This window comes from Heloderma suspectum, chromosome 1 (genome assembly GCF_057233095.1).
Source record: "Heloderma suspectum isolate Gila_16-S chromosome 1, 16-S_ref, whole genome shotgun sequence".
Lineage (NCBI taxonomy): Eukaryota > Metazoa > Chordata > Lepidosauria > Squamata > Helodermatidae > Heloderma > Heloderma suspectum.
Window position 1 is genome coordinate 53883042 of NC_139458.1, and position 26819 is coordinate 53909860.

Below are 26819 nucleotides of genomic sequence, written 5' to 3' on the forward strand. Positions count from 1 at the left end.
TGTGTGTGTGAGAGAGAGAGAGAGAGAGAGAGTAAAATACAGACTCAAACATCTTGTCAGTATTTTCGAGAGTAAACAAAATCAAATTTGCAAAGCCTCATTAAATGCCATAGAGGAAAGCTGGAATTGTCCAACTTTACTGAATAGTACCAACTACTGACCCTGATTTATTGTATACATAATAGGGGTATACTCTGACCACAAGAGACAACTTGGTTTGCAATTAAAATGGTCCATTTCTGCACAGATCAATTCAGAGGCTGTCCACTGCAACTCTGACATCAACTGCCCTGTGGGAAGGATTCCAGGAGAGAAATGCAGTCGAAGAAGACCTCAGGGTCTGCTCCAGCTGGACTCCCCATCCCCAGAGGGCCATCTCTCATCAACTACCTTGTGGAAGGGTTTCCAGGAGAGAGGGAGGAAGATGAGGATGACACCAGACACATCTTCCAGGTGGACTTGGCTTGCCCCCAGTGCCATCTTCCACCAACTGGCTTGAGGGAAGGCTCCTGATGTTTTGTTTGTCTGATTGCTTTGTAATTTGTTAATATTTTCTTGTGATCTTATTATTTTTATGTTACTTGTAAGTTGCCTTGGTATGATTTGTATCCTGAAAGGTGGTTTATAAATAATTCTAATACATAATAAATAAAAATGTGGATAGTGAACCCAAGTCAACATTCGGTAATCTGATGTTTCATGCCTCCCTTTAATGATGATCGGAAATAAATGAAATGGCTATAAGGTTTTTTTCTGTTTGTCAGAAGTGGGTGGAATTTGTAGGCATAGTAGCGTCTTAGAAGGGAATTATGCCTGCCATGTTTCAGTAAAATAGGTGCAGTGTTTCTTGTCCTACATGCCTGTGTGTGTGTGTGTGTGTGTTTAAAGGGACTGCCAATAACGTTTTTATTTCTTGGCAGAATTGGATGACATTTGGAGTGGCATTTGAGGGGATTGGGTGCTCAGTTTCAGATGAATAGGTGCAGGGATATTTGTGCAACAATAGCCTTTACATTTTGAAGATATCCAGAAGAGAACGCACTTATCCCCCTATGTTCCTTGTGGACAATTGTTCTGAAAATGACAGAAAACCTAAAGGTGTCCCTAAGTAAGAAATCTGCAAAGTTTCTGAGGGCTGGATGCAGCTGTGGAATGGGAGTCTTCAAATTTGGGGTGTATGTGTGAGTGATTCACTTCCCCTGTTTTTTTTTGGGGGGGGGAGTTGATATGAAAATGGCACAAATCATTGAGGTTCTTCCAGGCATGAAACCTGGAAAGTTACAGAACAATAGGTGCAGGGGCTAGGGAGTTACTGAAAATCAGTTTAAAGCTTTTTTTCATAGTGAATTCTGCTGGCATAGGAAGCATGGCCATCTCATAGTCCCATCCTTGCCTTCCCTGAAAGCATATTGATTGGACAGCCCCTGGTAAAACATGTCTTATTATTAGAAGATGGATCTGTCAGCCACCCAACCCTACTCCCTCCTCTCCCTCATCAGTGCTTAAAGAAACAGAAGCAAAAGACACTATTTTGGGAGACATACTGTCTGGCTTTCCAAAGCCAAAAATTGTGAAAAAAGCCTCATGCAGGGTCTAGCTTCAGTTCTGGTTGCTTCAGAGGGAAGTCCACTTCTCCTCTGGAAGCACCAGAAATGGTCCAAAGGGGCCCTTTGAGTCTCAGGCTTCATCCAATTCCAATGCACATCCCTAATACATACACATGTACACAATAATTCTCAGCATTTCTCATTATACTCATTGCTTTAGGATTGCGGCTTCTAATCAAAAATAATTTTGTCAGCAGTAATAATGATAGATATCATCATAACTGTAATATCATGGTGCACTGAATACTAGAGTCAATCATGAATTGGTGTACTTAAAACAAACAGTTGATATCCACGTAAGAATGAGGGTCTTAACATTCTTGCTTTCTTTTTATATGACATAAATGAAAGTCATTGTAACTCTGCCATCTTTTAAGTCATACCATACTTCCAACAAATGCAACATGAGCTGAATGAATTCTTCTCATCAGTCTTCACTGCAGGAGATATAGGACAGATAGCTGTGCCTGAACTGATGTTTTCAGGGAGTCTGAGGAACTGAGGCAAGTAGTGGTGACAAAAGATGAAGTTCTCAACCTTATTGACAAATTGAAAGTAGATAAATCACTGAGTCATGATGGTATCCATCCTAGAGTTCTCAAAGAACTCAAATATGAAATTGCCAATCTTCTCACCAAAATATGCAACATATCCCTAAGATCACTCTGTACTGGAAGATGGCCAATGTAACACCAATTTTTAAAAAGGGATCTGGGGAGGGGGGGATCCAGGAAATTACAGGCCATTTAGCTTAACATCTGTTCTGGGAAAATTGGTTGAAAGCATTATTAAAGATAAAATTAGTAAGCAGATAGAAACACAAGCCCTGCTAAAAAAAGAATCAACATGGCTTCCATAAAGGTAAGTCCTGTCTCGCTAACCTTTTAGAGTGCTTTGAGAGTGTCAATAAACATATAGACGGGGGATCCAGTAGACATTGTTTACTCGGACTTCCAAAAGGCTTTTGACAAAGTTCCCCACCAAGTCTCCTGAGCAAACTTAGCAGCCATGGAATAAGAGGAGAGGTCCTCTTATGGATCAGTAACTGGTTAAAGAATGGAAAGCAGAGAGTAGGAATAAATGGTAAATTCTCCCAATGGAGGGATGTAAATAGTGGGGTTCCACAGGGATCTGTGTTAGGACCAGTGCTTTCAATTTATTCACAAATCTTTGGTGCAACCACACTTGGAATACTGTGTACAGTTCTGGTCACTGCACCTAAAAAAAGATATTGTTGAGCTGGAAAAAGTGCAGAGGAGGGCAACTAAAATGTTCAAGGGGCTGGAACACCTCTGCTATGAGGGGAGGTTACAACAGTGGGTCTATCTTGGAAAAAAAAGGTGACTAAGGGGAGACATGATAGAGGTGTACAAAATTATGCATGGTGTGGAGAATGTGGATAGGGAAACATTTTTCTCTCTCTCTCTCTCAAAATAGTAGAACCCAGGGTATGGAATGGAGAATGTGGATAGGGAGACATTTTTCTCTCCCTAAAAATACTACAATCCATGAAGCTGATTGGTGGGAGATCCAGAACAGATAAAAGGAAGTACTTTTTCCACACAGCACATACATTATGGAATTTGCTACCACAGGATGTACTGATGGCCACCAATTTGGATGGCTTCAAAGTGGGGCTAGACAAATTCCTGGAGGCAGAGGCTACTAGTCTTGATCGCTATGTTCTACCTCCAGTACCAGAGGCAGTGAGCCTATGTACACTAGATGCTGGGGAACATGGGTGGGAGGTGCTGTTGCACTCATGCCCTGCTTGTGGGTTCCTGGTCAACAGCTGGTTGGCCACTGTATGAACGGAATGCTGGACTAGATGGACCCTTGGTGTGATCCAGCATGGCTCTTATGGGAATGGTCGTCATGGGCAAAGGATGGGGGAGCCATTGTATCCTATATACTAGGAACAAACTAATTCTGTGAGTGTCTATTCTTATGTAGCCAAAATGGCACCATCCATGCACAAAAGGGAGGTACACTGGCAGGTTTGGAAGAAAACCCAAGGTTTGCAAAAGTATGAACAAGTCTTTAGGGGAAACCCCAACATAAAGGGCAGGGACCCAAAAATAGTCCAAGATTAGAACTGAGCATGCCCGGTCAGCAAAGAATGTTGACAGGCTACTATATGAGTGTGAAGGGGGTAGAAAACCAAGAAGAGGAATAAAGTGTCCTGAAAGTGGGAATGGCTGGCTGGAACACCAAACAGGAGCACTGCAGTCTGAAATGTTTTGTTGCTTCCTGCGGTTGTTTCTCAGTAGGGAAGAAAAAAGACGAGAGAGATAACCAGCCCCTAAAGCTACTGCTGCACCCACCTGATTGATGAGCAGAGTTTGGGGGAGTTGTGCATAGGGGCGGGGCGGGGGGGTTTCAACTAACCTGTGGCAACTCCTTAGGTGAAGCACTGAAGGGAGAGGAGGATACTCCACTCATCTCTGTCCCTCAGTTCTTTAAGAAACCTACTTCCCCTCGCTACACACACCTCCATCCTTGCCTCAGAATAGTAGGCAGGCTGGCACAGCACTAGCCCCAAACTGGGCTACAGGTTAGTGTTTCTCTTGATCTTCTATATGTTTTAAGTATTTAAGCAGTCATCATTATGCAATGCTTAATCAGCAAGGTACTTAAAATATCCTTAGTGCACAGTTACTGGGTTGCATCCAGACTTAGTCCTACTTATAGCAGAACCATTGAAACCAATGGGACTTAAGCTAGTCGTAACTCACTTGCATAACTCATTAACTTCATTGTATCTACTCTAAGCATGAGTAATTATGCTTAGAGTAGAACCCAGTGGTTTGGTGGACCCAAGTACATGGGAAGACCCATAGCTCAGTGGAGAGCATATGCTTTGCATGCAAAATGTCCCAGGTTTAATTCTTGGCATCTCTAGATAGGAGCCTTTCCCAACCCTATCGGAAACCTTGGAGAGCCACTAACTGTGCAGGCCAGGGTTGAGCGGAATGCAGATCTCCAGTGTTTTGGACTTCAACTCCTACCATTCCTGACCACTGGCTATGCTAACAAGGGTTTCTGGGAGAAGTCCAAAACATCTGGAGATCTACTTTATGCCCACCCAGTGTGTAGACAATACTGAGCTAGATGGACCAGTGGTCTGACCTGGTATAAGAGGACAGCTTCCCATGTCCATTATATTGGGTGATAAAATTTTAAAACTCTTCCTCATAGGAGTTCTACATATACAGAAATACAGTTCTGTTTTTAAGGATTACACTACAGAAACCACATACGTTATTCACAACTACTTGGATGCTCCTTGACAGGTTTGTTTATTTATACACTAGGTTAAAAAATACAAATATTTCATTACAAAAAAAGCTTTATCAAACTGTGTACATACAGTAGGTTTTGTCAAAAGCCAACCTGTCATTTTTACTTTATATACATTTGGCTTAATATGCATGACATGCAGAGTAACAAGAGTACTGCTCTAGATTAATTTCAGTAGCCTAGTATTTTAGAGGCTTTTGGCAATGACCACATAGTTTCTCCATATCAGCAAATACATGTCTGCAAAAGCATGAAAGCAAGGTTATTAATGAGAACCAATTAAACTGGCAATCAGAGACCACCCTTCCCCGACACACTGATGTGTCATATTTCCAGCCACCTGAGGAGGGATCACATGAGCACATAACCAATGGTTTAAGTAGCAATGGGCTGGCACTAGGCGATTCCCTGCAGCACTGCAACGTGAACCCAAACCTGGCCAATAATGCAGACAGGTGCAAGGTGCATGTATACTTAGGTGCGCTTCCAACCTGTGGATCCGTGTGAAGGGCAGATGCTGCCAATCCTTCATTCCAAAAATAAAAAGTCCTAATACACAGAAGCTTTCTCTGAGCAGAGGCAGGCTCTTACACGTGAGGTTCAGCTGAAACTGTTCTGGTTGCAGAAAGCTACCAGGGTTAAGAATCTGAAACAAGAGCCCGTTGTCAGAATCAAGGCCTCTGAATCCAGCTGTAGCACTATTCCCCTCCAGGACATTTTAAGCCGAAATTAAAATGACGAGTCAGAAAAATGCTTGCCTGCAGCCTGAGCAGTTGATCCAGACATGCTTCTGCTATACCTGTCCTGGGGTCTTCCACAGGTTGCCATTTCCAAGTGAAACAGGCTCCACTCTAAAAAGGCTATTGCTTTTTTGATAAAGCTGCCCATCCTTGCCCGACATTTTTGCTGGGTATGAGGCTGGGACCGTTGCAAATACAGTGATTTGTTTTTACATACTGAGATACATACATATTCAGGAGGCTGCATGTTAAAATTCCGTATTTAGCACTAATCGAACCTAGAACATAAAAACACTTTTGGCAGTCTGTTCCAACAGATGCAGACTTTCTTCAAAGGCTCATCTGAATGGATATTAAAGTGCACATAACCACCAAGTAATGTCTTCTCCCCACCCCAACCTGAATCCCTTCCACATGCTTCACACATGAATAGCAAAATGAAGAGATTACTCCTGATGCTAACCTTACAAATGCAAACTTCCTAATGTTTTGAAGTAGCAAATACCATGTTTTTTGTCCAATATACAATGTCTAAGGATTACGCTTCATTTGACTACAAATACATTTCACAACAGATCAATATGCAGTAATACTTGGTTATTGTTTCAACATTTACAGAACAGGTACTCTTACCTTTTTAGGAGGGGGGGATTAATACTAGTAGAAACAGTGCCCTCTTCTTTGCACCCTTTTTTCCCTAGCAAATTCTGTTCTTGGTACTAGCTTTTTGTGAATAATAGAAAACTGGTAACAGTTTGTCTCAAGTAACAGAGACAGAACAACTATATGGGATCTCCACTTTTGTTTTAGTTGTCCGTTTAAGCATATTTCATTGTTAGACTACAACAAAGTAACATCTGTACAAGCTAACTTATGTTCACAGGACAAGCATGACATGCTCTCTAAAATGCAAGAGGAGTTGGTATATGTAGTGATAAAACTTCACAATTACATGATCTATTCTTAAAAAATGATAAATACCACTTAATTTTCCTTTTACACAAATAGTTTTAGGCTACAATCCTAGAAGCTCATGTGCCTATATGATGAAGAACCAAACACATATTCAGGTAGTGTCTTTCTACAGCATCATTCCCTGTCCCCCCCATGGCTCATTAGGCAATTTTAAAATTGGCGTATACACTCAGCCATGAAAACAGTTGCAGAAGAAACTTAGAAGTCCCTGCAGCTGTATGTACACTTTTCTTCCATGCATGCACATAGCTTTTTAGGACTGCAGCCTTAGTCAGATGATCCCAGACTCTCCAAAATATTGTTTTCTATGTTAGGTGCTGGACCCAAATTAGAAGCAAGACGTCATGGTCAACATGATTATGTGTCACTTATTCTAAAACATCTGTATGAAGATTACTTACACTACTACAAATACACAGATACTGCCACAAAAATAGATGAGGATACAGAGTAAATACATCTTTCATCTCATGGCACTTCAAGCAGGATAACACTGTCTGGCTTGTTTAATGGTCAGTTGTGATTATGTTTGATTGAATATTTTCCTTTCTGTAGCTGAGAAATATACAGTTTGGATTTGCTTCCATCAGGCCTCTTAAACCACACTTCATCATGGTTAATTGTTGTAATTATGGCACTGAAAAGAAAGAGGGGGAGAAATCAGGAGCATATTAGAGTCCATATAAAAGTACAGGATCACCCTAAACTGCACTGCCATTTATAAACAGTACTGTAATTATTGATAATATAGCACGCAAGCATTATAACAAGTGCCTCATTAAATTAAGGATAGTTAATAGAATACTGAAACGCCAATACTGGAAGTATACTAAACATTACTGCATTTGTTTACAAAGCATTCACATCTTTCAACAGGAAAAGACAGCCATATGCATAGGTTCAACAGCAGATTGAGTGGCTGGCAGTCATCTAACTACCGCAGAGGTGACTTTGGTCTGCTGTGCTGTCTATCAGTAGCAATCACATAATGAAGTCTATATACAGTACATGATGTGGGTTTTACAAACAAAGCATAAATGATTTCATGTTGACCAAAGTTCTTGTACAGTGGCACATAGGGCAGAACTAGAGATGGTTGCCTAGTTTCATCCATTCTTCTCTCGCTTGCTCGCACACGCGCATACATGCGTGTTTGTATAGAGAGGTTGATCCTCAAAGAAATCTATATATTATGCATCTTATCCATACAAATGCATCATTAAATACATTAAATGCATCCTATGCTGCCTGCACACCAGCAGGACCCACTACTAGCGCAATGGGGAGCTAGCAGGTGTTAAAGCAACCCGAAACAAGCAAAAACACTCATTTCCAGAACAGGGCAGGTCAGCAGGACTCACAGAAGGATGCTCCGCCGAGCTGTTCCGATCTAGAAAGGAGTGTTTCCACTCATTTCTGGGGTTCCCTTATGAAGCACTAACTCTGGGGTCCCACTGGTGCAACACAATCAGCCGGAGTGCAGCAGCCCTGTTAGATGCTGCCCATTGTATAATTTCATTCACTCATATTAAACACAAATACATGCAATGGTCCTCATCTCCTAAGCCCTTCACACTCCTATAACTGGCAACTAGAGCTCATGTTACATGAGAAGCCCTACACAAGCTGGCACCCACATGCCTAAAGAACCTCAGCCTCCTTGTATCAGCCTGTGCACTAATTATGGTCAGGTCAGCTGTCTCTGCTTTCTCTTCCACGGCTGCATCAGTTGGGAAAAGCTACAGCTAGAAGCAGGACCTTCCCTGCTTTTTCTCTACACACCTTCCTGCCCATGACTATCTTGCATCTATAAGCATCTTTGGAAGGCTGGGAAAAGCATGAAAACATGGAGTAACCTGCCAAAAAGACTGAATACAAGGCAGAAGTGGGGTCTGAGCTGCAACACACTAAGCAACGGCTTTGAACCCAGTTTTCAGTACGAGCAGAAACCTATTTCACAGAAATACCATATGCCGTTTAAGAAAATGTGTTAATTTTTTTTAAAGTGGGAGGGGTAGGGCACCTTGGTGGGTGCCAAGAAAGGTGTCCAGGGGTGCATTAGTGCCCACGGGCACCACACTGCCTATCCCTGACTTAGGGTATTCTCATGTCTAACATGGATCACATAAATAAGATAGAAACCAGCTTATGTTTTTTGACTATATACCTTGTAGGGCATTCATCTTTCCTATCAATACATATTGTTTGTCCACGTCCATACCACTCCCCATTATAATAGAGTCTTCCCTCTTCAGATCTTGCGCTGTGCAGGTGTTTTTCCAACTTGACAGGGGCTGAAAAGAATCAGTGCAGACAATGCTGACAACACTAGATCAGAGATGCCAGTTTCTGACTATCTCAATTCTTGCTTATACAATTCTTGCCAACATGCACCAGTGATTTTACCTTTAGCTCTTAGCCCAAAATAGATAGTAGGTTCTTACTGAAAATATACCTATATAAATACATTCTCTCAGGCCAGCTATGCAGTACCTAGTTCATGTTCTAAACAGCATACATTACTGACTGAGCTTTTTATTGGGTTTGTTTCACAGTTTAAATGCACTTTTTTGTTAAGAACTCATCCATAACTATACACAGTCTCCTCTCAGACTCTCCAAAGAGGCAGAAATTATTCCCAAGCTACACAGGGAAAAAAATCAGTCACTCACTACCCTCCCAGTCATTGGAATGTCTGCATTTAATAGGTTCTTGTATTCAGCTCTTAGCATCTGTAATTGAGCAAGTCCAGGTCATTAAATGAAACAGGCTGGGGTAAAGCAAGAGTTAAGCAAGCTCTCCTTACGTTCCGTTTTCACTCTATGTGGCCCCAACGTAGCCATTGCCTGCAATATACAACAGTAGAAAAATTAAAATAGATCAGTTCATCCTTTCAGGAAATCAGCTTCTCAAAATACTTTGAAAGAGCAACTTTGTAACAGCTCCTATGAGAAGAGAAATGGAAGCACACCCAACATTCTCTCACAACATCACTCCAAACCAATGGCAAGTAGCTAAACAAATAAGAGAAGCTAGCCACTTCCACACTAAATGAGATTGGAGTTTGTTTACTAGAAGAATTTCATATGAATAATTTTCTAACTGGTTCCAAGAACATTTGCTTACTCTGAGGCAACAGAGTATGGCTCCCAGCCCAACCTATATTTTCAGATAACGGAGCATCATCCCTGCTAGGCCTGGGCTTGCTTGCCCTATGTTCTATATGGGCTGGGGAATACATTACCCTTTGGATACTGCTTAATTTTAGAATGAGGTTCCCTTAGTAACACATATGAACTGTCAAACAGAATCACCATCTCAGTTTTTCTGGCATTTTGTTCTATCTTCTTACACTTATGGGCTAGTTTCTAGGTACGTTTTTCTGTAAGTATACACTCAAGGCTATTGAAAGACTTCTTCATTTAGGAAGTAGCAACAGCTATGATCACTGAGTATCACATCCCATGTATGATGAGCAGGAGTATAAAGGTACTGAATATTCCAATGGTGATTTGGAAGTTCTGCAATTGTTGTTTGCATACTTTTTGTGTTACATGGCTGTCACATACCTATAACAACTCCCATACAAAAGATAAAACATGTGGCTGTATTTGTCAAAAACTAAGCTTGCGAATTCTATTATAAATAATCACAAACACACACAAGTACAAGATGTACACCTCTGCTCATTATTGGCTTTGATTGATCCACACAATGATCCCCATGATCAATTTTGCCCTCACTGCAAAATAAAGCAACATGGCCACCCTCCCCATTCCCTGCATGGTCTAATAATGCACAGCACTATCCCTAAGCTAGTCACCTCCCTAGCCACAAACACTTAAAAACCTAAGCTACATCCATGCACATCAGCTCTTCCCTTTAAAAACATGTAGATAGTGACATTTAACCATACCTTCCTTATTGTTGTCCAGTCTTCAAGTATATCAAGATCTTGTAGCATATACACTATATAGGGGCGTTAATATGTTAAGGGATTTCCATATTTCCAAACTGAATCAAATTAAAAGTTCTAGAAGACCATTTTGATGTATACTTGGCCCAAGCACAGTTCATGCACATTTTCAAGTATTAGGGTTTATCTTGGACCACTGATATAGATTTGTTTTATTTATTATACAGATTTCTATACTACCCTTCAATAGAAATCTCCAGGTGGTTTACTTAAAAGGAAAATACAATTAAAATGCAAGCAAAACAAATTTCTCATAAACACACATATACTTAATAAACCTTATAATTTTTTTTGTGTGTAAATGATCTTTTAATTCACCACCATATCCAAGTTAAAATTTTAAGGCTGCAATCCTACATCCACTTACCTGGGAGTAAGTACCATTGAACTCAGTGGGACTTACATCTGAGTAGACCTGTATCTGATTGAGTTGTAAGAGAGCTTTATGTGCTCTTAGTAAATTTAACCCAGGCTATCTGGGGGGAAAGGTATCTTAGAAACCCTTGAGAAACCACCTCAGCATTCAGATATGCAGCAAGAGTACAGAATGAAATACAGCCCTAAGATACTTGCACAGCTCTACACAGCCCTACCACAAACACCATTTTCCACCACACATTTCTACCGGTGTTCACGCTTCCATACTAACAAGGCTGCACACAGACTTGCAACAGTCTGTTTCAAGGATAGTGAGATTTAATCAGAAGAGCAAAAATGACTGCTGGTCAGTTTCTCGGACTTCACTGCCTGCCTTAAAATCAATTTTCTTCTTCTTCCCATTCGTTATTTTAAAGCACTAAGAAAATTTATTTACTTACTTACAAGGTTTATATACTGTTCTACAAATAATAAAATTCCTGAGCAGCGTGCAGTAAAAAGGAAGAAAAGGAGAATTAAAATACAGAGTTAAAATCTTTAAAATTAAATTATGCTAATAAAACTGTTGCTGGTTGGTCAGGGAAGGCACGCTTAAATAAAAATGTCTTCAGCGGGTGCTGAAAGAGAAACGTCATTGCCTGCCTGACATCGACACCCAGAGAGTTCCATAGAGAGGGAGCCAATGTACTGAAGGTTCTACTCCGAATGGACTCCAAACAGACCATAGGTCCATGTGGAAGCAGCAGGAGTGCCTTATCTAATGACCTCAGTGAATACACAGATGAACTACACCAGCTCCAGGGCTGGAACAGTTCTCCCCACCTCTTCTGTGGACTTCCCACCATACCCAGGAAACATCCCCTGCTTCACCCATGTTTTGTCTCTGACATTGGAGCTGCAAGGTCAGAACTGTTAGGGATGCATAGGTTTCTGCAGGAGCTTGGAGGGGATATCCAAGGCTGGATCTCCTCCTCTGAGGGCAGACCTCTCTTCCCACCACTGGAGGGAGAGATCCAAAAAATCCTATAGCCCTTTGAAGGCCCTCCCAGAGACCATAGGATTGCAACCTTAATCTTTTTAAGAACATCACCTTGTTGCTATAGCCACACCAGACCAAAAAAAGCATGTGACCATCATAATGGGCAGACCAACTCTTAGTCCCCAGTAAAAATACTGCTCACGATTTTCAGTCAAAGTCTTTAGACCGTTGCCTGTGTTTCTTAATGGAAGTCTTATGAAGTGTCAACAGTCAGCAAAAGTGTAATTCAAGTGAATACTTGTACCCAGGCATGAAAGGATATCTGATACAACAACAGGTTTCTTCTTATCAGGACTAAATGGATCCTTCCTTTTCTTCCTAGACTGAAGTTCATCATTCCATAACTCTGAGGAAACATAAGAACATTGCTGTTAAAAATATTTTGCCATAGCACACAAGTTCAGCCCCATTGGGACTGGCAGTCCTATATATTCTACAGAAGCACATTAACAGCTTACTGATTATTTTTATTTATTCATAGTACTTCTATACCACCTTTCTAACACCAATAAAGGTGGTTCACAAAAGGCCCCAAAGATAAAAACCATAATCATATGAAAACATAATAAAACAGTAAAAACAAACATTAAAAACCGTAACAACCATTTAAAAAGCCAAGTTTAAAAGATGCATCTTGACCCCCTTTCTAAATGCAGAGTTGGGACCAGTTGCAACTCCACAGGGAGTGCAGCCAGAGTTTGGGAGTAACTTGGAAGAAATCCTTTCCCATGTGCCCAACAAGTGGGACTCTGTAAGCAAGGATGTCCTCAAAATGTTCTCTTCTGCTGATCTTAGTAACTGACGTAGTTCATACCAAGATAGGCGGTCTCACAAACAGCCAGGCCCTAAGCTGTTTAGAGCTTTAAAGGTTAACACCAACACCTTGAACTGAGCCCAGAAAACAATTGGCAACCATTACATATCTTTCAGTATCTCCTGCCACATTTTGCACTAGCTGAAACTTCTTGATGTTCTTCAAGGGTAGCCCCATGTAGAGCGCATTGCAGTAGTCTAACCATGATGTAACCAAGGCATGGATAACTGTTGCCAGGCCAGATTGACTCACAAATAGTCACAGTTGGCTCAATAGATGAAGTTGGGCAAATGCACTCCTCGCCAACACTGCCACCTGAAGATCAAGGGACAGTGTAGGATCCAGGAGCACTCCCAAGCTGTGAACCTGATCTTTCAGAAGGAGCGCAACCCCATCCAGAACAGGTTGAGCCCCAGTTCCCAAGCCAGGCTTTCTGCTGACAAACACCTCCATTTTGTCTGGATTTAATCTCAGCTTGTTCACCCTCATCCAGCCCATTATTGAACTTAGGCATCTTCCAAGGGTGTCAACTGCTTCTTTGGAGTCAGGTGAAAATAGCCTTGTGCTGTTTTAGGTGCTGCCACTACACTGAGTAGCTGATGTTGTTAACATTTAGAATAGATTTTTTAAATGTACGGCATTAGGTCAAAAGAGGGGGCAGAGAGAGAGAGAGAGAGAGAGAGAGAGAGCTATCACCACAATAGGTGTCTCCCTTCCCTCCAAACAGGGTGAACTGTTTCGCCCTTTCCCAAAAATAGTTGCAATAGCCCTCCAATTCACAACCTGCAAATAGGATGGTGAATTTGTTGGGCTGGAGGCAGCATTTTGCATAAACCCCTGTAGAAAGGGTTATTGCAAGATCATCAGCATCATATCCAATTCTTCATCACCAAGAAACATGGGCTGGTTTACCAGAGTGGAAACTACAGAAGAGAGGGCAAATCTGAAGGGTACCTTAAGATGATTATTGCTATTTGTAGGCAATCCGAAGAGCATATTGCAGTTTACTGCTATCTTCTATAAATGCACTGATGTGCCAGTAATTCCTTTATTTGGACTGTCCTCTGCCTATGCAACCTCTACCACAGGGATGCAGAATCTCCAGTTTCCCAGATGGCCACACCACCTTCCGCTGGTCCCACCCCCTTCCCCCTCACCACCAATCGTTTGGTGGTTTCCCAGCCTTTGCACGTTCCCTTCCCCCATTCTAGAAGGTTGAAATGCCTCTCCTAAACCTCAGTTACTGACAGTAAGAGATTTATGCTAAAATATGCTGGAATTTTCGGCCACATCCCCTTTTGCCTTTGGCCCCAGCCACCACTGGAATGCGGATGCCGGGAGCCTCTCCAAAACAGGATGTGGTCCTCAGGCTGAGAGAGGTTCCACACCCCTGCTCTACCAGCTCTTAAGTTACCTGAGGTAATGTCAATGCTATGCCGGTCTTCTTCAAGTCGTCTGATTTTCTCTTCTAGTTCACTTTGAACCGTGTCATACAACAAGAGCTTTTCACTCTGAAAGGAGAAGTTAACAATGTAGTCAAACATTAGCCAACTAAAAGCACCCAATACATCTTCTACTGGATTGGGCACTCAAGATCAATGCAAGCAGCTTCCTACAGAGACTTGATGTATAAGATACATTCTTTCACGGGGTTCAGAGTGCGAGAAGCAACGCAGAAAAGCCAGCATCTGATGCTGAGAAAGGTCATCGCTTCAGTTGCGTGAAGCAGGTGCAACTGTTTCCTGCCTCCCAGCTGAGCAGAGCAGAGCAAGCTGCTCCGGCTGGTCCAGGGACTACAGAAGCAAGCAAGCTCCCAGAGAGTGAGCAACCAGAGCGAGCAAACAGGGGGAGCAAACAGGAGTTAGCCAGGGGAGTTGCAGTGGTAGAAGAGACAAAGGAGACAGAGGCTAAGAGGTAAGTGGGCTGCAAGAAGCCCAGGGGGCTGCCCTTTATCCTTCTGAGTGGCTGTGAGCTCACCAGGTGCTTCTGAGAGCTCCAACTGAATTGGGGTGTGTGGCCTGAGTACTCCCAGCAGCTGAGTGGGTAGGAAGCTTCAGTCTGTTTCCCGCCTCCCAGGTGAGCAGAGCAAAGCAGAGCAAGCTGCTCCAGCTGGTCCAGGGACTACAGAAGCAAGCAAGCTCCCAGAGAGCGAGCGACCAGAGCGTGCAAACAGGGGGAGCAAACAGGAGTTGGCCAGGGGAGTTCGGCAGGGGAGGTCAAGGGGGAGGCCCCTAACATTTTTTTCTTTTTTTAATTTTCTTTTATTTTTTAACTTAACTTTTTTTCATTTATTTGTGTTGTAACACACACTTCCACACCAGTGGGACTCTGCTTTTAACCTCTACTGAGTAGAGGAGGAGGCACAGGCTAGTCTAGAACAATCACAAAGCTAGACAGAAAAAGGGAAAAGAGGCAATGGAAGGACAAGACTCTCCAGTGGTGGTGACCTGCAAGGTGTGTGCAATGTTTGTTTTCTTGCCGGAGAACAACATGGCCTACACCTGCAACAAGTGCAAGTTGATCACGCTGCTGGAAGAAAAAGTAAGTGGACTGGAGCGGCAACTGTCGACCCTCTGGGGAGTAAGAGAACATGAGGAGTTCTTGGACAGAATGGGGGAACTACAGCAGCAAAGGGAAGACCAGAAGCTTGAAGAGCAACAGCAAGATGAGGCAGTGGGAAATGCTGAGGTGAAGAAAAATGGCGTAGAGGATACTCCTTGGAAAAGGGTGACAGTTAAGAGAAGAACTAGACGCCACTCTGCACCAGTGGAAGCAGTGGAGCTGTGGAACCGATTCCAGGTACTTGCGGATGAGACTGGAGGACAGCCCGCAGAGGAAGAATCACAGGGGAGCCTACATGAGAGTGAGCAAGAGGCTGAAGGTCAGTCAAACAGAGGTGATGAAACCCAGGCCTACAAGAAGAAGAAGAGAAGAGTGGTAGTAGCGGGAGACTCCTTGCTGTGTGGGATCGAGACCCAAGTATGTCGCGAAGACCCGTGGACTTGCCAGGTATGTTGTCTCCCGGGAGGACAGATTAGAGACGTGACTGAAAGGTTGCCTGCACTCATAAAGCCCACTGACAGGTATCCCTTTCTTCTCATCCATGTGGGAACAAATGATACCGCCAAGTGTAGCTACGAAGAAATCACGTCAGACTTTGAAGCTTTGGGAAGGAAACTCAAGAACTTTGGGGCCCAGATAGTTTTCTCAACCAGCCTTCCAGTAGTTAGAAGAGGGATAGAAAGGGAATGAAAAATACTCCGGGTGAATGACTGGCTACGAAGGTGGCGCCGACGAGAGAGATTTGGATTCTGGGACCACGGGCTATACTTCCTGGAAGATGGGCTGTTGGCAAGGGATGGGTTGCACCTCACAAAGGATGGGAAGAATGTGTTTGGCCACAGCACGAAGAACCTCATCAGGAGGGCTTTAAACTGAATCCTATGGGGAAGGGAGATGTAATGTAAAAAAAAAAGCACCTTGAAAGCAATGCAGTGATTACTCGAAACCAACATGGATTTGTCAAAAACAAGTCCTGCCAGACGAATCTGATCTCATTTTTTGATCAAGTAACCTCCCTTGTGGACCGTGGGAATGCTGTAGACAGCATATACCTCGAATTCAACAAAGCTTTCGACAAAGTGCCCCATGATATCCTGATGAGCAAACTAGCTCAAAGTGGGCTAGATGAAACAACGATCCGGTGGATCCACAGTTGGCTACAGAATCGGACTCAAAGTGTGCTTATCAATGGGACCTTCTCAAACTGGGGAGAGGTAACGAGTGGGGTACCACAGGGCTCAGTCCTGGGCCCAGTGCTCTTCAACATTTTTATTAATGACTTGGAGGAGGAGGTGCAGGGAATGCTGATCAAATTTGCAGATGACACAAAATTGGGCAGGATAGCTAATACTTTGGAAGACAGAAACAAAATTCAAAGTGATCTGGATAGACTGGAGCACTGCGCAGAAAACAACAGAATGACATTTAATAGGGACAAATGCCAAGTTCTGCACCTAGGAAAAAGAAACCAAATGCACAGTTACAAGATGGGAAATACGTGGCTCAACAACACTACAAGCAAGAAGGATCTTGGAATTGTTGTCGATCACAAGCTGAATATGAGACAACAATGTGATGTGGCTGCAAAAAAGGCAAATGCTCTTTTGGGCTGCATTAATAGAAGCATCACTTCCAAATCCCGGGAAGTACTAGTTCCCCTCTACTCAGCACTGGTTAGGCCTCATCTGGAGTACTGTGTCCAGTTCTGGGCACCACACTTTAAGAAGGATGCAGACAAACTGGAGAGGGTTCAGAGGAGGGCAACAAAGATAAATCAGAGGACTGGAAACAAAGCCCTATGAAGAGAGACTGAAAGAACTGGGCATGTTTAGCCTTGAGGAGAGAAGACTGAGGGGAGATATGATAGCGCTCTTCAAGTCCTTGAAAGGTTGTCACAGAGAGGAAGGCCAGGATCTCTTCTTGATCATCCTAGAGGGCAGGACACGAAAGAATGGGCTCAAGTTACAGGAAGCCAGATTCCGGCTGAACATCAGGAAAAACTTCCTGTTAGAGCAATACGACAATGGGACCAATTACCTAGGGAGGTGGTAGAATCTCCCACACTGGAGGCATTCAAGACGAGGCTGGACAGCCATCTGTCAGGGATGCTCTGACTTGGATTCCTGCATTGAGCAGAGGGTTGGACTCGATGGCCTTGTAGGCCCCTTTCAACCCTACTATTCTATGATTATATGATATGATATATGATTCAACACACACAAACACAGGAGTTACCTTTTTGCACAAGATTCAAGTGTGTGCATGACATATAATAAGAGGGAAAGGTTAAAAGGTGGTTTCTTCTCCCCAGAAGTGTTTTGAATATACAATGCATAAAGTCTAGTCCTTTTGCCAGTATTAAGAGTTTCAGAACAGCAGAAATGTAAACAAATACAAAGAAGAGAGATGCCCTGAACATGTTATTATTTCAAAGGAGAAACCCAAGACCTCCAGTTTTCCTTTTATTTATTTATTTATTAAATTTATTAATCGCCTATCTGGCTGGTCACCCAGCCACTCTGGGCAATGTACAAAGTATATAATAAAACAGTTTAAAACAATAAAATTCTACAGTCTTTTACACTTTTATAATATACTATGATGTGTAGCCACCCTTATTGGACAACTGCCCCAAAGAACACACAGAAGGTTTCCAAACCCTTAGAGTGAGCAACTAAGAGAAGCAATGAAAGTAGAATACAAAGACCATGGTATTAGTCCTGTGTGTTCGAGGAGGCTTTAAAGACATTAATCTGGTGTTTGTTAATTGGCAGCCCCACTTCCATCTCTACACAGCAAGCCACTTTTGAAACTGGTGGTGGGTGGGGGTGGGGCCTCAAACACAGTGCAATAGGACATGGGGGCCTGCTATTCAAAGTCAAGAATCCCGAAGGGAAAGACCAAATCCTTCAGCATGCCTGAAGTTGCTCTTTGAATCCTCACCATTTCCAAGTTCACTCGGGATGAATTAAAAAAAAAACAGTTCTATTAGAATGTTGCTTCTTAGGAAAAAGCACGGCTGAAAATGAATTCGGAATGGAAACACACATTCCTATCATCTTTCTCTAAACCTGTCTCCTAAAATGAAATCCATGATCTTTTATTAAAACACATTTACCCCAAGCAGTGGAGGCTGTTGGCTTTTCTTTCAGTGGGGCTGTGAATCCACCTTTGGATTTCAGTCAGACCTCTAAAGGAGCTATCCAATGTGCTGAACCCATTTGAGGGCTAGGGCTCAGCACTTTGGATTGCTCCCTTAGAGTTCTGACTGAAAACCAGAGCGGGTTCTTAGCCCCACTGAAATAGGAGCCACCAGCCTGGAGCCATTCTTTGATGCTGATGAAGATGCACAGTCCTATCCAGGGCCGCTAGTAGGGAACTGTTTGGGGTCTGGACTGCTTCCCCCCACCCCACCCCGAGATCTCCCCCGTGGGCTGCATGATGTCAGGGGTGGGCCCCCGCCTCCTGACATCAGGTCCTCGGCCAAAAGTCCGGCTGGAGCGCCTCCAGCTGGTGCTTTGGCCATGGAGCCTGCTTCACTGAGCCCCGGCCTTTCCCCGGCTTCTCTCTGCAGGCTGGAGGGGGAACACCTGTGGGCAGGATTAGGCCCACAGGCCAGAGATGCCCCATCCCTGAACGAAAGCCTCCCCAAACTATATGGAAAATACTTGACTTTTGAGATCAAGCATTACATATATTTACAGGTAGGAACTGCAACAAAATGTTGCAGTGTATCATCACCCCTAACAGAAGTAGCTTCTGTTCAGGGTTCCAACTCGCCAGTTATCCATGTCCTCTTCCAGGATACTACAAGCTCTAAGGGGCCGAAGCTGGGCATTTCACTCTCCATCCCACCCCTCAGTTTTCCTTTCCAAGTGATATTCAGCATGCTCAGCCCTCATTGTGCTATTTTTGGGGGAAGGCGTGTTCCCCCTTAGGGTTTGGGGTGCTTTTTTCTTTAAAAAAGATTGTTTTGTACCTCTGCAGTCCTCGGGGTTTCCCCAAGCATGCCGAAACCTCCCTCTTGGCTCCATTTCTGTTGGCACTCACCACCTGAGTTTGCTATTAGAGGGAGTGATGATTGCATTTATTATTCTTGGAAAGTAGAAATATTTATGATTATGAAACAGCATAACATCACTTTCCATCTCATGAAGAAACATGGTTGTTCTAACTACCATCCCTTGGTTCTGGAAAGTTCTGGGTACTGCACACAGGATCTACAGTTCTGCAAGGCTCATGTAAGGGTTTAATTCTGACCCAGTGGAATTTTTGACTTTCTCTGAACAGCTGGTCCACAAGACAAATTTACCATTCAGCATTAGGGGCTGCTGATCAATGAAATGCATTTAAAGCCCCCTTTGGCTCATGGAATTGTCTTCACAGTTCTTTGAATCTGGATCTTAAATCTTCAAGTAAGTAATCTTACTTGGATCCAGATCAGATGAAATAATCTCACAGTGATAAACCATAGTTTATCAGACCAAAAATAAGCTATGTGCCCATGCGCCCTCCTCAGCATGGTATCCTGGTTTGGCGATGATGTGGACAGTGTGCATGAAAGCTCATGCCGGAATAAATTTGTTAGTGCCAGCAGACTCTTCATTGTTAATTATTACAGTAGCCATTAGCATGCACCATTTTTTCCGGAAAAATACGAATTGCAAAATGTAAACTTGATTTGTATCAATGCACCTCAAGCTCATGTGAGGATCTTCAGTGCTTCATGAATCTTTTGAATTAAATAATGTCTGGGTTCTTCATTGCCAACTGAGTGGCTGAGTGCGAATCTAGCAAGCCACAAGTCTCAGATCCCAGTACTGCCTCTTGAAACTGAAATTGCACACAAGGGACGGTCAAAAATGTGATTCAGGTGGTGCAACAAATGAAACCCCACATAGCAGTCACCTGGCCCTAGAACCATTTGTAAAAGATTCATGCAGGTTGTATCATAATTTGAAACATTCAAAGGTTAGCTGGAACCATGAAGCTCATTATGGGTTTCCAGTACAAAACAGTCTGTTCTCCATTCTAATCAAGGATTGCATAAGGCTGATTAAATAGCGGCCAACAGACCAGACCAATCGTGAAAGCATTGCTCTATCTTTTTTGTAGGTGCAAATGCACAATATTCTATGTTCGTTATCTCTACAGCTTGACTGTATGCGCATGTTTCCTCAGAAGTAACTCCCAACAGTTATAGACAGATGAACACTCTCTCCAACTAAAAAAAACAAGAACAAAACAGTACCTCACAGTGTTGGCGGGAAGCTTGAATTTCACATTCGTATTTGTTTTTCACAGACTCTAAACAGAGCTCTCTGTAGATACCTACAAACAAACATTTCTGTTTAAACCTTGTTTGGGAGGGGCACAACAGAGGGCCCACAAACCTCATCAACCTACCAATGCATTCCCCACCCATAAGGCCGATACAACTCAGGACCAGGTAACCTCAAGGATCATCTCCCTCTGTACCAAGTTCCCAAACCTCTACAATCTTCAGGGGAAGCCCTGCCTGTGCTGCAGCCTACAGATTTCCGTTCGGCGACAACACGGAGATGGGCTTTCTCTGCCGTAGTGCCTGCCCTGTGGAATGATCTCCCCTCTGAGATACGTCAGACCTCAGTGATGGCACGCTTTAGGTGTCCTTTGAAATCATATCTGTTTACTTTGGCTTTCCCCCAGCCATGAGCAATCTTTGAACCAACCTCATGATACACACGTGTGTGTGTGTGTGTGTGTATTGTGTTTGTTTTCTTATTCTTTTGTACACTGCTTCAGGATTTGTTTGAAATGAGAAGCAATATACAAATATTTCTAATAAATAAACAATAAAATAAGTTATAGCATATGAAATTCTGAGGAATCCCACAAGGCAAGCATTTGGTTTAGAAAGAAATCTGCTTCCTGTCCTCATACACGCATTGCCTAAACAAATCTCATGTCTATTGAAATATCTCCATTGGTTTTAAAGGGCTCTGTATTTGCTCAAGGATTAGTTTGAAAACTATAGAACTAGAATCTATAGAAAATTTGTTTTTGTATTTTTAAGAAAATCAGAAGCGGGAGGGATAGGACGCCTCAGCAGGCACCAAGAAAAGGCACGGCCACCGTGTTGCCTACCATCACTACAGATCCTAGTCAATATCACACATAAAAAGCATTTGCTATCATTAATAATGTGGCAAAGTCAAACTCTCACATATAAACACTAAGGGCACTGGTTACATTAATACCAACATAATTTCCAGTAATGCCACAGCAAGCTAAATTTCACAGCACGCTACAGGCTGAAGACATGCAGATTTAGCGAAATGTTAGAAAAAAAATGCCTTCCCTTGATTATGATTTTCAGGAATGTTTCTCTGTATTCCTATTTGAGATGGTGGTAAGCCAGGCATCCAGGAATACATAAGCTTCAGAGTTCTGTGCAGTGAGCTCCGTAAGAGCAGCAGGCTTTCAGACCCACTCTTTCAAAAGCAGCCTCTTACATTATCTAACAAGCCAACTCCCCCCTACCCCCGACACACACACCACCCCAAAATACTCAAGCTCTGAGAAGCTTCAGAAGCAGCCTCTAATGCAGCACAAGACAATACTATCTGGAAACTAAGTGTTTATGTACAAACCACATCAGACACTTGAACAAGCAGCCTGAATTGTGGCCTAGACCATGGTCTCAGCTCAAGAGTGTGCATTCAGTGAAGTTTACAGTCAGTTTACCCCCAGAAATGGTGTTTCAAACTCTGGATCTAGAATGCACTATAGATTTTTGATCCATGAGCTGATGGAAGCAAATCCCAAAGAGTGTGAGGATGCTAGAGGACATGCATCCTCTTAGTAGGTGGCGGACAATGGCAATAATGATTTTAAAAAGCCATGGAGAATCTTTACTTCTCAGTGGATAATGCTAAAGATAAGGGTAGTATCCAATGTTAATCCTACACAGACTAGACCCATCAGTTATATTGACTAACAGAAGTCCAATTCATTTCAATGGGTCTACTCTATGTAGGACTAACATTGGATACTACCAAAGTTACCTTCTAGTCATATTCAATATATATTTATTCCATAATTCTACAAAACCCTTACAGATTCTGTAGTGAAACCAGGAATGACATACCTGTATGACTAAGGGCCAGTTCCAGCATGACATTCATAGCTTAATAAAATATTATGCCAGGAATGAGCTTTGGGCCCATATGTTTCCCCCTTTAATCCTTCAGTCCTGGTCTCCTTAAATTACAGTTTCCCATTACATCTGAAAAAGAGAACTGTAGTTTGATGTCAGTTTACAAGTGAGGGTGTTAAACTATGGTTTAATTGTTGTTTAAGATTCTAGTCCGTAAACCAACATTAAGCCACAGTTCCCTGTTTTCAAACTAACAGAGATCTGTAGTTTAAAAAGACCAAGCCTGAAGCACTGAACCTGTTGTGCAGGGGCGGGGGGAGGGGGAGGAAGAGTGCTGGCTTGTTGCTCACTCGCAGCTTAATAGTTTACAGTTTATTATTGAATATATTTCTGAATCAGCCCGTTGAGGGACTTTGCAGCCATGAGAGCAACTGCGATGATTACACACCAACACACACATACATGGGTCACAGAAGAAGGCTGTGTCCTGGTAAAGGCCTCCTTATCCTATCCAAGCGTAGGGCCAAAAACCTTACAGGGAGTTATAAAACGAAGCATGTGAGTTAAAAATGAACAGATTTAAATGTTTTTGTTAACATCTTACTTCTACCCAGGCCCTGCAGGACGTACCTAATTGAGTCAACAACCACCACTTCATGCACTTACCTGCCACTTTTGTTCGGATTTGCATGTTTTCTTGCAGCGCTGCCAGTGGTTCCAAGTACTCCGGTGCCTTTCCCGCAATGACCTCCTGTAGTTTTGCATCCACTTGGCTTAATCTCTCTTTGTAAAGTCTTAACATAATGAAGATGAAGTGCATTATATTAAGGACATGCAGAGAACAGGGTATATTAATCTTTCTAAGAATCCCTTTCCCCAGTTGCCATTGGCCATAATCCAGCAAACTCTTAAAGCCATCGACCCAGCAGAAATTAACAAGACTTAAAAACAAACTGTACAATAAATTATGGCCAACTCATTATTTACACCTTATTTGTGCTGGATCCAGTCTTTGCGTTCCATGAATGGAAGAGCTCCTTCTGTCCACAGAAGGGAGACTGCTGGCAGAAAGAGCGGGAAGGTGAATTTTGCCAATTCTCCCCTTTGCTGAAGCCACTTACACCCTCCAAAAATCTATTCCAGATGGTCAGAGAAGAACACATGACTGAGAAGGACAGCAGGAAAGGACATGGAATTGTGTGGAATATGAAGGGCTGCTCTCCGAACTGACAGGACTAGAGACGTAAAAAACTGGGGGGGGGGCTATGGACCCCCTCATTTTTACCCCTGGAAAAGAGAGAAATTTGGGGGGAAAATGAAAAATAAGCAATACTTATTTTTTTAGCAGCCTTTACAGATCTAAAATCACTTTGTTGCTTTAAGGCAGCCTTCCCCAACATGGTGCCCTCCAGGTATTTTGGACTTCAGCTTCCATCAGCCTCAGGCAGCATGGCTAATGGTCAGGAATGCTGGGCGCTGTAGTCCAAAACATCTGGAGGGCACCAGGTTGGGGAGGGATGCTTTAGGAACATAACTTAGCCTTTCTGTTCCTAAAGTTATTTTATGTATAACTCAGTTTGCTCATAAAATTATCATATTTTAAAACTTTTAAAAGTAAACTCAGTTAGCAAATTTGCAATTATTGTCTGAATAGATTAGAATGACATTAAAAGACTACTACAGAATCTAACCAGAACAAGCCCAGAAACACAGGACTCTATAGAACTAGGGATGTACGAAAGTCACTTACCTTTTCGAAGGGTGACATTCGGGGTGGGGGGGAGGCGCTCCGTCCCTCCCCCCAAAATTCTCTCCGGCCAGCTCCGCTCCACGGAGATTCCGCAGAGCCGCCGGCCAGGGCCACCTGCAGCTGGACATCCGGCCGCTGGGCAGCCTGCAGGGACGCAAATGGCGGCGGCCATAGCCGCCGCCATTTGCGTCCCTGTATTTTGCTGTGATAGGCTACGTAAATATTTACATAGCCTATAATGGCAAAAAAAAAAAAAAGCGAACACAAATGGCGGTGGTTACAGCGGCTGCCATTTGCGTTCCTTCCCCCCCACACCATTTTAGCCTACGTAAATATTTACATAGGCTATTACGGCCAAAAAAAAAAAAAGCAACGCAAATGGCAGCTGCCGTAGCCGCCGCCATTTGCGTTCCCTTAGTTTTGCCGTGATAGGCTACGTAAATACTTACGTAGCCTATCACGGCTTCCGCAGGGACGCAAATGGCGTCCCTGTGTTAGCCGTGATAGGCTACGTAAGTATTTACGCAGCCTATACTTATCACGGCTACATGGATGAAGCGAATGGCGGCCGCAGACGCGTCCACCATTCGCAAGTCAGCGCAGATGGCAGCAGGTAGGTACTCCATTCCGGGCCCATTTCGTGGGGTGGGGACGGGGGGGCTTTGTTCCGCCACGGATTTCGGGGGGCCAAATGCACTGGCATTCGGCCTCACCGAGATCCATGGTGGAATTCTCTGACATCCCTATATAGAACAAAACCCAGACTGTCAAGAATGCACATTTACTGTCAGGAATGCACAATGGTGATTCTACTCACATTTTGGGAAACTGAGCATAAATGTCTTATCAGTAAAATATATTTTAGATCAATCATTTTAATAAGGAATAAAAGAAATAACTATGCTGGGAATCTTACAGAGAAGACTAAAAAAACATTTTCCCCCATGTCTTCATGATTTCCAGACTTTTAACACATCTAGTCTTTCTGTAAAAGTGTTCGTATTACATAGTTTTTAGAAACTGTTGGGGAGGGAGTAAAGGCTGGGTAACAGTATATAAATACTTTGTCTTAAATTCTAAAAGAACGTATTTCATAATCCAAAGCTGTTCAATTTTTCCAATTCTTTAGGAAAAAAACCCCCAAAAACGGTCCTCAGGGAAAAATGGGGAAAATTGGTTTTTTTCCAGGCCTTCACACTTCTAGACAGGACACTCACTTTAAAAGATACCTCAATTGATCTTCTATTGTGACTTTTTTATTATAAAATTTACAGACTGCACTTTCAGCATAGCTGCTCTCAAGATGACTATTTCAAAAAGAAAGAAACTGGTAAAAAAACACACAGCAGCATATAAAACAGAAACAATTAATAGCCAGGTAAGAGAGTGCCAAGAACTTATAATGACCTAAATAGGTCTAACACAGTTGTTGCTCTTGTACAGTCACTGTAAATTATAATAGTCGCCAATACTAGACTGCCAAATATTTCCATTCCAGCAAAACTAAGAAACTTCCATTCCAAAAAACTAAGAAAGTTCGGAACTCTGCACTAGAAAGTAAAACCATATATGCTGACATGCAGTTTATAATCAAACTCGATGAGACAGGGCAGCAACGTGCATCCTTCCCATTCACATATAAAGTAGGTATGTGCAAAGGAGTGAAGAGCAACACGGTCTTATCTGGTTGCACTCCATTTTTTTTCAGCCATTTTCTCACTGCCTATCTCATTTGGAGCAGGGCCAGAGGGAAACTACCTGAAGCAGCAGGGTGCAGCTAGGTAAGGCGAGAGAGGGGCAGTTTTGCTCCCCTGCCTCATATAATCCTTTGCATATGAAAAGCAGACCCACTCCTCATTTTCACTTTATGTGCAAATGGGATAGAACACGTGCATAAAACACATATGGGCATCGTAACTCATGTGGCTTTTAGAATTTCCCACCATGTCCAAGTGCCTAACTTATCTCTCCCACCACATGTATGGTTTGGGAAGACAGGGGTTAATTCCAACGTTCAGATAATATCCATGGTATATTAAACCCACACGTACCTTGGAGAAGACTGGAAATCTCTAGAGACGCTTCCAGAATTTGGCCACCTTACATGAGCCTTATATATGTGTGCCCGCACTCACACACCTATCCCAGAGAATTATTTCACAGATATCTAGTCTTTAGATAAGGGTGAACAGACCAGGCTTGGTAGAGCTCATCATCTGTATACAAAACATCCCAGGTTTAATCCCAGGTACCTCCATGTAGGGCTGAGAAACACTCCTACCTGAAACTCTGGAGAGCCATTGCCAGTTAGTACAGACTAGGGGTTGTGGTGCCAAGATCTTTCAGTGTGCCCATGAGGCCCCTTTGCACTGCCCTCCACTTACCACCGCTGCCCTTTCATCTCCCAATCAACATGCTTTTCCCTACCTTTATTCAAGCTGATGGAGCAGTATCGCTCCATTGCCTATAAGAGAGCTGGAGAAAGGGGTGCCTTCCCAAAAAATGGCTCCGGGAAGGGGGGGGGGGCATCCCAACCAAGG

At 42.9% G+C, this 26819-nt stretch overlaps 1 protein-coding gene across 2 annotated transcripts in view; it reads right to left on the reverse strand.

Annotated features, from left to right (window-relative positions):
• Window positions 1–4865: 4865 nt before the first annotated feature.
• The window catches only part of BRMS1L (BRMS1 like transcriptional repressor), a 34456-nt gene continuing 12502 nt past the window's right edge, over window positions 4866–26819 (reverse strand). The window contains exons 3-10 of one of the 2 annotated variants that reach the window (XM_084843542.1): window positions 23196–23323; window positions 20643–20722; window positions 14244–14340; window positions 12278–12361; window positions 10539–10603; window positions 9429–9468; window positions 8790–8916; window positions 4866–7259 (exon numbers count right to left, since the gene is read on the reverse strand). In XM_084843542.1, the coding sequence (XP_084699668.1) occupies window positions 7136–7259; window positions 8790–8916; window positions 9429–9468; window positions 10539–10603; window positions 12278–12361; window positions 14244–14340; window positions 20643–20722; window positions 23196–23323 (745 nt within the window). In that variant the 3' untranslated portion in view covers window positions 4866–7135. Of the gene's footprint in view, window positions 7260–8789; window positions 8917–9428; window positions 9469–10538; window positions 10604–12259; window positions 12362–14243; window positions 14341–20642; window positions 20723–23195; window positions 23324–26819 lie in introns of both variants that reach the window. The other variant, XM_084843551.1, reaches the window with a different exon arrangement.